Source organism: Aedes aegypti, chromosome 2 (assembly GCF_002204515.2).
Source record: "Aedes aegypti strain LVP_AGWG chromosome 2, AaegL5.0 Primary Assembly, whole genome shotgun sequence".
Lineage (NCBI taxonomy): Eukaryota > Metazoa > Arthropoda > Insecta > Diptera > Culicidae > Aedes > Aedes aegypti.
Genome location: NC_035108.1, coordinates 177,531,372 through 177,545,426, shown reverse-complemented (window position 1 = coordinate 177,545,426; position 14,055 = coordinate 177,531,372). Strand labels below are relative to the sequence as shown.

The 14,055-nt window shown below is 34.2% G+C and overlaps 1 protein-coding gene across 1 annotated transcript in view; it reads right to left on the bottom strand.

The window, feature by feature from the left end:
* The window catches only part of LOC5574268 (larval cuticle protein A2B), a 47,945-nt gene extending 36,738 nt beyond the window's left edge, over positions 1–11,207 (bottom strand). Inside the window, exon 1 of the mRNA XM_021843265.1 lies at positions 10,980–11,207. Within this exon, the coding sequence (XP_021698957.1) occupies positions 10,980–11,072 (93 nt within the window). The 5' untranslated portion in view covers positions 11,073–11,207. The remainder of the gene's footprint in view (positions 1–10,979) is intronic.
* Positions 11,208–14,055: the final 2,848 nt, after the last annotated feature.

Below are 14,055 nucleotides of genomic sequence, written 5' to 3'. Positions count from 1 at the left end.
TGGACCTTATTACTTAAAAGCGAATCCAACTGAATATCGCGAAGAGAGATGACTTTCGTTTACTACTCACTATCATAGAACCTGATGTGATGAAACTAATCAAAGATCATCAAATTCACCCCTCGCATTAAATTAAAAACTATATGTGTGTTGTTCAAAATTCAAACCGACAAAAACAATAATTTTTGTTTCACTTGTATTCGAGATTGAAAACCCCAACATAGGGGGGAGAAAAAAAAACCTCCTAAAGGGGGCAATAGTACAAAATAGTTTGGGAAGCACTGCACAGTATTTCGATCGGCCGAAATCGTGAACTTAATTCTGTAGCACCTTTCAACGTGATTTTTTCGGAATGGTGTCTTCGGACGAAAATTCTCTAAAAATATAGCGCATATATTGACGGTAAATGTTAGTTCGCAACTTTGCCACGGGTGGCGCTGTGAAAATATTTTTTTTGAAATGACGATCTTTAAATATGATGTCTTCGGCAAAGTTGTAGATAATTCAAATACAAACAACTTTGCCAAAGACACTTAGTGTGTATTCAGCCGCATTTCCAAAATACGGGAGTATTTTTATGAACGACCCCCTAAAACTAGTTTTTCTCGTATATTTTGAAAATGTGAAGTTTCTGGTAGCAACAATGTTCTACAAAATTATGTAAACAGTCAAAATGAATCATTCTCTAGAAGACACTAGGTTTCTAAAGACCAAGGAAAAGCAGTTATAACCATTTAAGTGCAAAAGTCAGTCATTTTTGGGGTCCGTGTATTTATTCGGGTGGCAGCTGGTGGCAGATGAAACCTAGTAGGGTTAAAAATACACCATTAGTAGTTGTAAATGTCGATAGTGTCATTAGTATCCACGAGTATCCCTTTTACTTCGAGGAAGTTTCATCAATGACTCTTATTACCCTGAAGTACTTAGTTATGTGATGGGTAGAGGGCTATGTGACTCCAAACTTCTTCTTTTTCTTCTCCTTGACACATTTTTCATCTTTATACACACACTCAATAGGTTACTTTATACTTTTATGAAGAAAGTTCTCAATTAGTCTTTACAAAATGACTCGCCATACAACTATTTTTCGCTTGCAGTTTTAGCTATTTTTCGTACATAGACACTATAGTAAGTGCAAGCTATGCAAATTTGGTGAAATATTCTGTTGAGAAAAGAATAAATCATTGAATCACTATTCTGTGAATCAAATCAGTGTTTAAATGTTAACGCAGTTCTTATGGCTGCGACACTCATTTACAAAATGATCTGATATTGAGTCACTTGCCTGATTTTGGATTTGAATTTGATACTTCACTTAATTTGCTACTCACCGCATCGTTCTTGCACGTCGTGTCATGTAGTAAACACTAGCCTGCTAGTTTATCTTTTTGGTCTTTTAGTGCTATTATTCGACCAATTAAGCGTGTCAGCTGTATAATGCTAGCACGCAGAGCGAATTAAAGTGCTATTTGGTTACTTGGGATGTACGAAAGAACGCAAAAATCTCAAGTAAAAAATAGTTGTAGGGCGAGTCATTTCGTAAAGCGTCTTTTCAGGAGATTGAGAACCTTCTTCAAAAATGTATTCGGAACCTCTTGGTTGTGCGTAATGATGAAGAATGTGTCAAAAAGAAGAAAAAGAGAAAGAATAAGAGTCATTGATGAAACTTCCTCTAAGTAAAAGGGATACTCGTGGATACTAATGACACTATCGACATTTACAACTACGAATGATGTATTTTGAATCCTACTAGGTTTCATCTGCCACCAGCTGCCACCCGAATATATACACGGACCCTAAAAATGACTGATTTTTGCACTTAAACGGTTATAACTGCTTTTCCTTGATCTTTAGAAGACTAGTGTCTTCCAGAAAATGATTCATTTTTACTGTTTACATAATTTTGTAGAACATTGTTGCTACCGGAAACTTCGTATTTTCAAAATATCGAAGAAAAACTAGTTTTAGGGGGTCGTTCGTTCATAAAATACTCCCGTATTTTGGAAATGCGGCTGAATACACACTAGGTGTCTTTGGCAAAGTTGTTTGTATTTGAATTATCTACAACTTTGCCGAAGACATCATATTTAAAGATCGTCATTTAAAAAAAATATTTTCGCAGCGCCGCCCGTGGCAAAGTTGCGAACTAACATTTACCGTCAATATATGCGCTATATTTTTAGAAAATTTTCGTCCGAAGACACCATTCCAAAAAAATCACGTTTAAAGGTGCTACAGAATTAAGTTCACGATTTCGGCCGATCGAAATACTGTGCACTGATTTAAAGTGCAGTACAATACTTACATGTGTTTGTCCATAATTGTCTTAAAAAGTCAACTCAAGAAAACATACAGTTGTGTTCGGAATAACAGTGGTAAACGTTGATTTCTATGCATACTGTTCAACTTTGACATGCTGTAACATTCTTCCCTGTAAAAATATATTTCATGTTCGGTCTAGAGTTCGTGCAATACAGTAATGATATACCGTTTTGACTCAAATACCGAATATAACTCATATTCTGAACCGTAGCGTAAAAATTGATGTAATCACATATTTTTAAATGCAGAGTACTTCAATTGAAGAAAAAATACCACCAATCGTATATGGATCGCATTTCCAATCAAAAGTTACTCCCATTTATTTTCCTTCCCGCTCAAAATACCCTACCTGTGGTGTTTGTGAAAATGCAGAGGTATATTCGGTCTCAAAATGGTAAAAACAATCGTAACAATCATCCCTCTCTATCTTAACTGACTGTAAGGGCTTGGCTGGCTATGATATTGTTTACCAATTTGATGGCAGTTGAGACGTGCAGTTTGAAGATAAGTGGAGAGTCTCCTCCCTTATTTATTTGAACCAAAGTACAATGTGAACCAGCTCTGATCAATCACGGAGTAGCAACCATTGATATGTACAGTCAGTCTACACTATGCTATCACACTGTTTAGAATTATCAATCCATCAAATTCTTAGGGTTTGGACAATATATTTTCAACAATCTGATAAGTATTTTTCTCTCAAGCGTTGAAATTTCCAAAGTGAGTTTTGGGCCGAAAGTTGTTCCATTGACAAAAAAAAAAATCATATTGTTTTATTCGACGATTCAGAATTACCCACAAGTGTTTATGGATGACATTTATGCCAGTAAATATACTATATTATCAAATATTGGCAAGCTATACAAAGCATGACAACTATAATTTACATCAAGCAAAATGACAGTGAATAGAATAATTCAGAAACTGAAGTTCGTTGCATGTTTTTAACGTATATTTAAATTAACACGAAAAGTTTGAAAACAATGTATCCCTTCAAAATCTATAAGAGAATATGACTGCATATTGGTAAAATATGTTTAATAGGCACGTTGATTTGGTAAAGCCTTTAATGTTATGAAATAGCAATACAGTGCCTTACCGATTTTGGCAACAAGGCGTAATTTTTATGTTGCCAAAATGGGGATGTTGCCAAATTCGGAAAATTTAAAATGCTTATGTTTTTTACCATTCCAATCTTTAAAAGTAACAGGAAATGTATGGCAACTACTATGAATGATGTGAAAAATATCTTCTTCAGTTTAGCTTTTGACTCAAAAGCAGATTCTTCATGTACTGATTATATGCACCATCTGAAGAGCACACTTGTTATACACAGTACAAGCGTGGTATTACTTTCAGTGGTCATTTCCGGACTATTGTAAAGTGCAAATGTGCAGCATCAAAGCCAGACCATATTGAAAGTAGCAGATTTCGAATACAGATTCGATTGAGGATCCTTTCGGATGAGTTTATTTCTGGGATTTCCTGAACATAGAGTGCTATTTTGGTTACCATAGGTCTCAATATCGCACAAGGTTCTAAGTTGCAAAAAGTGAAAGTTCTTATAAATTACTATGCTAACATAAATGTTATCACAGTTAGAATGAATTGTCAAGAATGAAAAAAAGAGAGGATAAGAGATATCCATTAAATATTTATTGTAAGGCTCGTTAAAAAATAACTCGCCTTTTTTGGATCATGGCCATTTTCAATGCTTTTTTATCGAGACTGGCACCACAATACACCCATAAATAGATTTAATGACGAGATCTCATCAAGCATTATGTTTCGGGAAATATTTTGATGAGAGTTGCAAACGTATGAATTTTTTGAAAAAAAAAAACTGTTAAAGAAGAAATGTGTGGCGTAGCAGTACTGTTGAAGCAATGTTCGAATTGAAAATAGTTGATAGCTTGGCTGCTGAAATTTCAAATTTCATTCATTTCATTAATTTTACGAATTCTTGGACAAATTGCTTACAAAATCCTTTTGGCACATGTGAATTTTCTCAATCATTTTACCAATTAATGCTTCTAGTAAAAATATAGTCGGAACAAGAAGGGATACAGTTTTCGATTTTATTTTTGAGTGATTTTCTGAGGCATCTGTGAAAATGAAAACGGATATGTAGCTAACATTTTTCGGAATCGGTGGAGAAAATTGTAGTAATAATGACTTCATTATTTTTCTTACAGAATGACGTGTGAAGTTTAAACTTAATTTTTGATCATAGTATTTTTTTTGTGAAACGTTTAGTTATGGAGGTGTTTGCAAATATAATTCTTTAAGTATCAACCATTCTCCAACTGTCGCAAGGTTGTGCTTAGAAAAACTTTTGACTGCTGAAGAAGCGTCAATCTCGTCTGGATGGCTAGAGATAATTTGTCTGTAGTAGATAAATCCAATTGATATGTTACAAAAAAACATACAAGCACAATAACAACAAAACATTTCTGATCAACATAGTAAAGCAACATAGTAAAAGTTAAGAAGATAACATTCAATGCTTTTATTACACTTGCTTGTACTGTCGATTACCATCCTATTCCACCTATTTATGATGCCTTCTTAAACTATGTAGTAATAATTACTACAGATAGCCTGCTTTATAAGACTTCTCCTATAGTTAAACAATAACTATGAAATCTGCGAATTCTGCACAAAATCTTTGCTAGCTATTCTTAGCTCGCAATGTTCACCACATTGTTATTTCGACTTATTTTTACTTTGATTCAACTCGAAGTATTAGGTTTCAGTACTTAATAATCAATTGAAAATATTTTTCAACATGTTGCCAAAATCGGGAAGAAAATGTTGCCAAAAACGGGTGTTGCTAAAATCGGGGGTAGACAAAAACGGGTGTTGCCAAAATCGGGAAGGCACTGTACTTTGATTATATTAAAAATAAAAGTTTCATTAAATTTCACCCTCCATTATACACAGAGTGGTTTCTTCCAAAGGTCAGAAAAATACAGCTGCAACATTTTAAGATCTTCTAGATATTTGACTGTTGGCAGGTACCCTTATTGACCAGGCCAAGAAAGAAAATGGATTGTTTGCGACAAATAATCAGAAAATCTAGGTTTATGGATAAAAGGTCGAAAGACCAAACGTCGAAAGGACAAAAGGTCTAAAGACAAAAGGTCGAAAATGATTTGCTTTGTGGGAAATTTTCCCTTCTTTGAAAAAATATTTTCGACCTTTTGTTCCTTCAATTTTGTTCTTCGACTTTTTGTCCTTTCGACGTTTTGTCTTTCGACCTTCTGTCCTTTCGATCTTTTGTCTTTAGACCTTTTGTCATAGATTCGACAATCTAGTACTGTTATGTGGCCACGGCTCTATCAGGTATTACACCAAAGCAAGTTTACGTTTAAAATATTTTTTTTGCAAGTAATTCAAACATGATAAAAAAATTGAAAGAAAAAACAAAATTTTACAGCGATGAATACAATGTGACATAGTTTTAAATAATATCTTACGTCTTTATAAGCATTTCAAGTACAGTTTTCAAGGGTTTCCATACAAAAAAAAATATACTGGCACTTGAAACAGTTTTGCGATTATGTGTTTATTATATGTTATTTATGTGAATTCCAGATCTTTCAATCAAGAACAATTTTTTCCTGTTTTGAGTTTTTTTTCGCATTCCTATACTTCCAACTTACTGTGTGACAGTGCATATTACCAAATGTATCCCTATTACAATTACGATGAACATTTGCGTAGAACATTGTGGTAAATTTAAATACTGTGAACTATTTTTAGAAAGGATATACATTCTAAAAATAAGTTGCAGCACTTGTCACTGAGCTTTAAACCGGAAAAGAATTACTTAACCCTCAAATGATTAACCCCGCCCTTACGCCTTAAGACGGGATACCCTTTAGAATTTTGTGTATTTTAGCGTTGCTCGATAGTCACAATGATTTTATTTTAACTTAAATTTTGGAATATATTTTTTTATCTCTGTTCGGATGCGCCACTGCGATCATTATTTAGATCTATTGTGGCATTACCCGTATCCTTAGTGTATAGTGTAGAGGGTCTTGTCCCGGGAATCCCGGGATGAAAATCCCGGGAAATCCCGGGATCTAAATAATCCCGAATCCCGGGATATTTTCGAAAATCCCGGGATTTCCCGAAATTGCATGTTGAACTTTAAAATGCTGTTGTATTATTTTCATATAATGGCACAAAACAAGCTGCATATTTTTCTGGTGAATGTTGATACAAGAATGTATTTTAGTTATTGTATTTAGCTTACTAAATAAGCGTTTTTATTGAGGTTTATCGCAGTAATTAAAAAGTTCGTTGTCGTCATTTTAATTGTGCTTGCCTGGAAGTGATGCCAGAAACCAAAGTGGTGGCAGTGATGGTCGTTGGTGTCGCGATAATACTGCATAGACTATACTTTTTTTCTGATATGTTAGTAACGTAATTTCCAATATACTGTAATAGGTTTTTCTACAGTTTGTTCCGTTTGTCAAAAAATGCTTAGGTGGTTGAAAAACATTAAAATTTTATCGATGCCACTTTATCTTACAGTAACCGTTTTAGTTTGCCCAGTGTACTTCACACTTTTCCAGGACTAACATGCCTGTGGCTGTCATGCTAATAATTTAATAGCATAAAGATTCCATATGACACAAGAATGTAAATAATTTTGGTTGAATTCTAGAGTGATTGGTATCACCTATACCTAAACCTTATGTATCACTTTTGATTTATTTTTTCTTTAACTTTAATAAATTCCCATTGACTTCAACTGCAGATGAATTAAATCTAAGAAAAATTTGTTTTTGCCTATTTTAATTCGACCTAAACTTCAAAAACAGGTTCGGTTATTATGAAACTGCTCTATAAAACTAAATATTGCTTTAATGCCCGCTCCAGCCGTTCTATATTCGTTTTGGAAGCATCTAATTTTTGTCCCGGGATCCCGGGAAATCCCGGGATTTTAAAAAATAAAATCCCGAATCCCGGGATTTTTTCGAGTAGTATATAGTATAGTGCATATCGCATTACTCCATTTCCATTGATAGGTAATGAAACATCAATTTCTGTACAGTTCTTGTTTTGATTCCTCTAAGATTGATAAAAAATCGAATGTGAAGAAAAGGCCCCGCTATTTACACCCTTCATAGAGAATTACATCTCAGCGAAGGCGCCCCCCTTAGCAAACATAATCGATTTAATTTCTGAGGAACCAAATCGGTATACTACTGATATTTGACCATGCAACGGAAATCTAGTCACGTCCTTGTTTCGCTTTAAGTTTAGTCCCAGAAAAATACTAGAAAAAAGGGGCTTTATGCTAGCAGCAAAACCGAATCAAGTTAGAAAATTTGTTTAGTAATCAGAATTCACGTGAGTCCTTGAATTACCAAAGCTTAACAGTTTTTGTTGAGTTAATACTAATGATAGTTATCCTGGCTTCAAGTGTAGTCTCGGGACTGACCAACTCCGAGTCTTTAATCATCTGCTAGGTAAAATAGATTCAATTTCAGAAACTGTTGCCAGTAACAAGGACTTTGTACCGTGAATCCTTGAATTATCAAAACAGATTACTCTAGCCCGACAAACAAGATGTGACTAGGCTTCAAATTGGTAGATCTTACCCCGTAACGCACCACGTTTGTACAATCAATCTTTCATAGAGGGTAGTATGAAAATTGCTTTGGAACTGTTTTCCGTTAATTACACGGAAAATAAGGTATGTTTCAGAGAAAAAAACATATTTTCAAGAGTTTTGAATAACTTCAATTTTATATTGTTGTCAAAAATAGATAACCAGAAAAGGCTTCTTGAAAAAATAGAAAGTCCCTTTACTTTTCTTACCATTCAAAAATAATTAGAAAAATCAAAAAACCAAAACTGATAAATTCACCAATAAAATGAATCTTTGCTCAAAACGTGTTTAGATCGATTCAAATGGTGCAAAGTAATATTCAGATCAAAAATAAAATAAATCGCGTATTAGTGGGTTTAGTTTTGAATACCAAAATGCCTTTTGTGTAAGTCATAAAAGATGAACAACATTCAATAAAAAACAATTGCTTAAAATTGGAAAGCCATTTAAGATAAATTATGTTTCGATAGAAACATTTTATTTAGAAAGTTTAGAAAGCATCATCAATAAAAGTGTCTTTTAATGTTATGATACCTACGGAATAAGACTTCAATTACTGAATTATCAACTCTTCATCTCCATCAACAAAATAGAAGAATATGTTAATTTTACTTTAACTTGAAATCTTGAAGGCGCATTCAAGCAAACACTGTTATAAATGAAAATGAACGCGACTCATTTGAAAAGAATATGGTTCAAATTTTATTATAAACCCAAAATACGATTTGTAAAAAAAGCCATAGGTAATCATTTTAAATATATTTTTTTTGGTTATGTCACTAAATTGGATTTTTTACCCAATAGCGGAACAAAACTAACATTTCACGTGTATCTTCGAATTGTCTTTGGATTTGGGATTACTAAATCCTTTCCCGTACTCTGAAATAGTAATTCCAACACGTCACAATTATATGCTACATGTCGTCAATGATGTATTGAATACTGGTTCATACGTTTATATATATATACAGCCATTCCATGAAAAACCGATCTAGTGGGTCTCCGAATTCCGTGCAAATTTGCTATTTTGTTCCTTATCCGAAATAAGGATACAAGTATTTTTGGATTTTTTGATTAGGGTGACCATTTTCAAAATAGGGTGACCAGAAAAATCGCGATTTTGCAAAATTTTTATTTTTACAAACATTATAACTTTTGAACCGTTTGACCGATTTTCAATCTTTTTGGAAGAAATGTAGGCTAAAGATTTTGACTTTTTGGGAAAAATATAAAATTTCACAAAAATTGTGAATTTTACATGAAAAAACTCAATAGTTTCCGTTTTTTTTGTGTTTTGAAGGCCTCGGGACCAAAGGGGCTATCGTTGCTCTCATTTTTTCTTAAAAGTTCAGAAAATTTTACGTAAACTGTCAAATTTTCAGCGATGTATGTTTTTTACTTTTTGAGATATATTTTTTTGAAAATAAAAAATCGGTCATTTTTCATCGGCACGCATTGTAGATCTCAGTGCATTAGATTTGTAATGTTTAAAAAAAATCATCACTTTTGAACAGCTCAACCGATTTCCAATCTTTTTTTATGGAATGAAAGCTTAAAAATGAGAACAGCGATAGCCCCTTTGGTCCCGAGGCCTTCAAAACACGAAGAAACGGAAACTTTTGAGATTTTTCATGTAAAAAACACAATTTTTGTGACATTTTAAATTTTTCATGAAGAGTCAAAATCTTTAGCCTTCATTTCGTCCAAAAAGATTGAAAATCGGTCGAACAATTCAAAAGTTATAATATTTTTAAAAATAAAAATTTTGCGAAATCGCGATTTTTGTGGTCACCTTATTTTGGAAATGGTCACCCTAATCAAAAAATCCAAAAATACGTGTATCCTTATTTCGGATAAGGAACAAAATAGCAAATTTTCACGGAATTCGGAGACTCCCTAGATCGGTTTTTCATGGAATTGCTGTATATATAAATATAAATAAAATTCAAACTACGATATATTTAATTTTTGGGAAATTCTTACCACAAAGCATGCAAATTATATATCGATTTAATCGTTTTTTATATATGCTTACAGCCGCCATACAAAACTTTTCGTATTTTTCATATGACCCGATACAACAGTTTTCAAAAATATCAAACAGTCCGTTTAAGTGACAAAAGTATTACAAACTTCGTTTATTCGTATATTGTGAATTAAGTACCTAAATAATTGATAAAATTGGATGCAAGTTGACTGAAATCGATAAGTACTGCATTTTCAGCTATGATACTTTTGAAAATGTCAATAGATCCAGTAGTTGCCCAGTAAACACATGATCGTATATCATAGGATATAAGAGTACAAATGTGGGGGCGATATACGTACATTTTTCATGCAGCCTTATGGCGCATGTACGTATATCGCCTCCACTTTTACACTCGCATGCGCTATCGTTTACGAGTTTGTGTTCACTGGGTGATGATTGTTAATAATCAATCAACCTCCCTCTCTGCTCGAACATATCAAACTATGCTGCTTATTGCGTGGGTTGAAAATCTTCATTGAAATTTGATTTTACTTCGTTAAGGTGAAGATAAAAAGATGCTAAACCTCAAATTTTCAAGAGCACAAATCTTGAGAACCAAACATCCGTTTAAGCTGAAAACTTGATCGATTGATCATTAAGTTTTCAGCTCAAACGGGTGTTCGGTTCTCCAGATTGTGCTCTTGAAAATTTGAAGTTTGGCTTCGATTCATCTTCACCTTAATAGCACTATGTTAATTTGTTTGCAATTTTCTCTACAGTGCATTGGCATCAGCATAATTACTTGAATGCTCTTTCATAATACACTTATCTTCAACATATATGTCTTTTCGTATTCGTGACACTGGATAACACTCATTCCTTACAAGTCCTTTTTGAATCAAACAACACATTCTCCATCCTTCTTCATTCAGAAAACAGTACTCATGTTCCAGAAATGCCTGTCAGGAAAATCCACTCTAGCCAATCTTCAGCTCGCATGCATCAACAAGCAACGATTCAACGGTTCAGCATAGTAAGTAATTCTAGCAGTGCGCTCACATAGTAATCCACGGCATATCCTGGTCGGGCAAGCGCGCTGGATCCAAACATGGCCAGGGCAACCAACAGGGTAGCAGCAACACGGGACACCATTTTTCCTTGCTTTTTGAATATCACAATTCTCGGGCGATCACAAATCACTATAAAGCGGTTCTAATTATTGGGAAATTGGCACTAACGGACGACCACGCTGGCGCTTATTCAATCGGATACTGTACGGTTGACGGATGGCAAATTTGGTTTTATATAGCTTCAGATCTCCTTCTCTTGCAGTGTGTTAGTCGGAGACTGTGGCGGCGGCGGCGGCGGTGGCAAACAGAAGTGGCTGATGCTTTTTTCCCACTGTTTGGGTGCTATGGGGTGGCTTCTTGGCGGAGACACGCTTTATGCTATTGTGCGACATAGAGGGGCAAGTTTATGTTAGAATTGAACTATTTTATGAGTCAAAAGGATTATAGAACTATCGGTACAAAAACAGGAAAGTGACAAAACAGATAAAAAACTAGAAAAAACATTTTAGGATATTTGGCAGATCTTGCTTCTGCCTGACAATTTTGTCTCCAAGCCTTATCCTAAAATCCGGAAATATGTGAATCAAAATCCGGACAACCGAATTACCACATCAAATATTTGTGTAAAATTGATGATAAGTGTATCAAAATCATATCAATGTGGGGTTTGATAGGCTATCAAACCCCACATTGATATGATTTTGATACACTTATTTACTCTACGTTGCTCCGTGATTTCATTACCTCAATTGAAGCCAACGATATTGGGTTGGAAAGTTGCATTCAAACCATAGCTAAGCTTAACTTAGACTGACTACACATATTAATGGTTGCTATTCTGTGATTCCGTGATTGAGTCAGTGAAGATGAGCAAAGAATCAGCTAAAAGTTTGGCTGGGAATGGCCAAAATCTTCTTCAATGAGCGTAATTCAGTGCCTCTGTTTATACAGGGTTAATAACGGCGCCGGCTATGTCCTTGCAGTCAGGTGGGATTGGGGGAAGGAATGTTAGTGTGTAACCTCCCCAGCAACACACATGTTATAATGGTGTATTATCAACTAATACATGACCAAAACTAGTCATATATAAGTTGATAATACCCAATTACAACATGTGTGTTACTCGGGCTTTGCTATATGGAGACCGTGCTAACCTCTGCATCTCCACAAAGGTTACTGAGAGGGATGTTTATTAATGGGGAGGATCGTTGGGTCACAGGATACACTTTAATTAGCGATTAGACCATGATAAACAATTATTTGTGAGATATAAACATGCAGATAAATATTATATTTCCAATTGATATGGAAAATTTTCATGTAGAATAAAATAATGTCGACACTTGATGTGACGAACCATTCAAAGTTTGTTTAACAAAAAGCTAAACACAACATTCCTGCAGCTGTCAGAACGGAATAATGTGTTATTAATTTTTACTAATATGAAAAAAAAAACTCGATTGGCTGGACCATCACAGAACACTCTTATGCCGACACTTACAGTGGTGAACTTTTCAAAGTCATTTCCTAATTACTAAAATAAAGGTTAAAGGAAAGGGGTGTTTTGAAAAAAAAATATGTAAAACATGAATTATTTATTAGTAAGAGTTTATTACGACACTCTCAGTGACGAACCATTCATATTTTGTTAAAAAGTTATATTTACGTCTCATCGTTGTAACGATTAAACGTGCATTCATACATATTTTATAGATTTGAAATAAAAGCATGAAACGAGCTCATCAATTGACTCTTTATCCTCGGTTGAGCAGCCTTAATCCGTTTCAACTTCATTTAACGCATTTAACTAACTGAGAAAGAAATCACTCTGGAGCCGCGAGAAAAATAACACTTTTGATTTATATGCAAAATATAGCTATGATGACACAAAACAAAATCACAAATACCTGGAAGCACTGCCCAGCAAAACGCGCGCAAACCTAAAGAACGAAAAAAAAAACAACACCAACGAGACACGAAACCGACTCGTTTGTTTGGACCATATCAAAGAACTCTGTTTGGAAAGTTGTGTTTAAAACTGCAGATATACGCGAATTGCACTTTTTTTTAGAGAAAAACATAGTAAGTGATTACATAACACTTTAAAAGATTTGCTTCATGTTTTCTTTTAATGCTGATCGAAAAAACTATCAATTCAGGATTATTTTATTACGTCCGGATTTCCAGTTACTCGTCTTTGTTGTGACTGTATTTGTATCTTAGTTAAGGTCGCACTTATGTTGAAAACACCATTGAAATAATTGAATTCCATCATAATATTTTCAACACGAACATGAACTGCGAGGAAAGGATGTCTAACTGAAACAAATTTTTTGTCTTATTTCCATCAATTGTTTGGCAATGTTCTATTTAGAATCGTGCATTTGCAAAAACGGTAAAAGGCTTTTCATCATTTTTAAACTAATGAAAAAAAAAGAATGCTTTTGAAATATTCTAAAATAAAAAATAAAAAAAAAATTTAACAAAGACATTTGTTTCGCAATGTTGAAAATTGTGAAAACAAAAAAGTGTGTAAAAAAAAAAATATTGCTGCTTTTTGCTGAAAAAAAATTCAAGCTATATTCAATCTGCGTTGAATATGTCTAGTTTTTTTTTCTACCTTTATTCATGATCTTTTTCTTTCCGAAGGATGTTGTTACTAAAACTTTTACATCGCAAGTGACTATTTCGGGGATGGGATTCGATCCCAGATCCTCGGCATAAGAGGCGTGTATTCTAACCACTACAGCAGGTCCGTCCTCTAATGTCTAGTAACTTGGGCTACAAGATCCAGGCTTTCAAATTTAACTGTTTTGTTTGGTAAACGACCACTGCACTCTCACGGTGCTCCCCAGACCGTTCCTGACCAGTAAATTATAACAGAGTTGTAACAGATTTTGTTGCTCTGTAATCTGGTTTTTCTAACAAAATTTGTTATTATTTTGTCTGGTTGGTAGTCAAAATAACAAAAAATCCTCAGCAATAAATAAAAAAAAGAGACAGGCACAGTCTTCAGCCATTTCGCTGCACAGACTGTAACTTAACACTAGACAACGGTCAAGCAT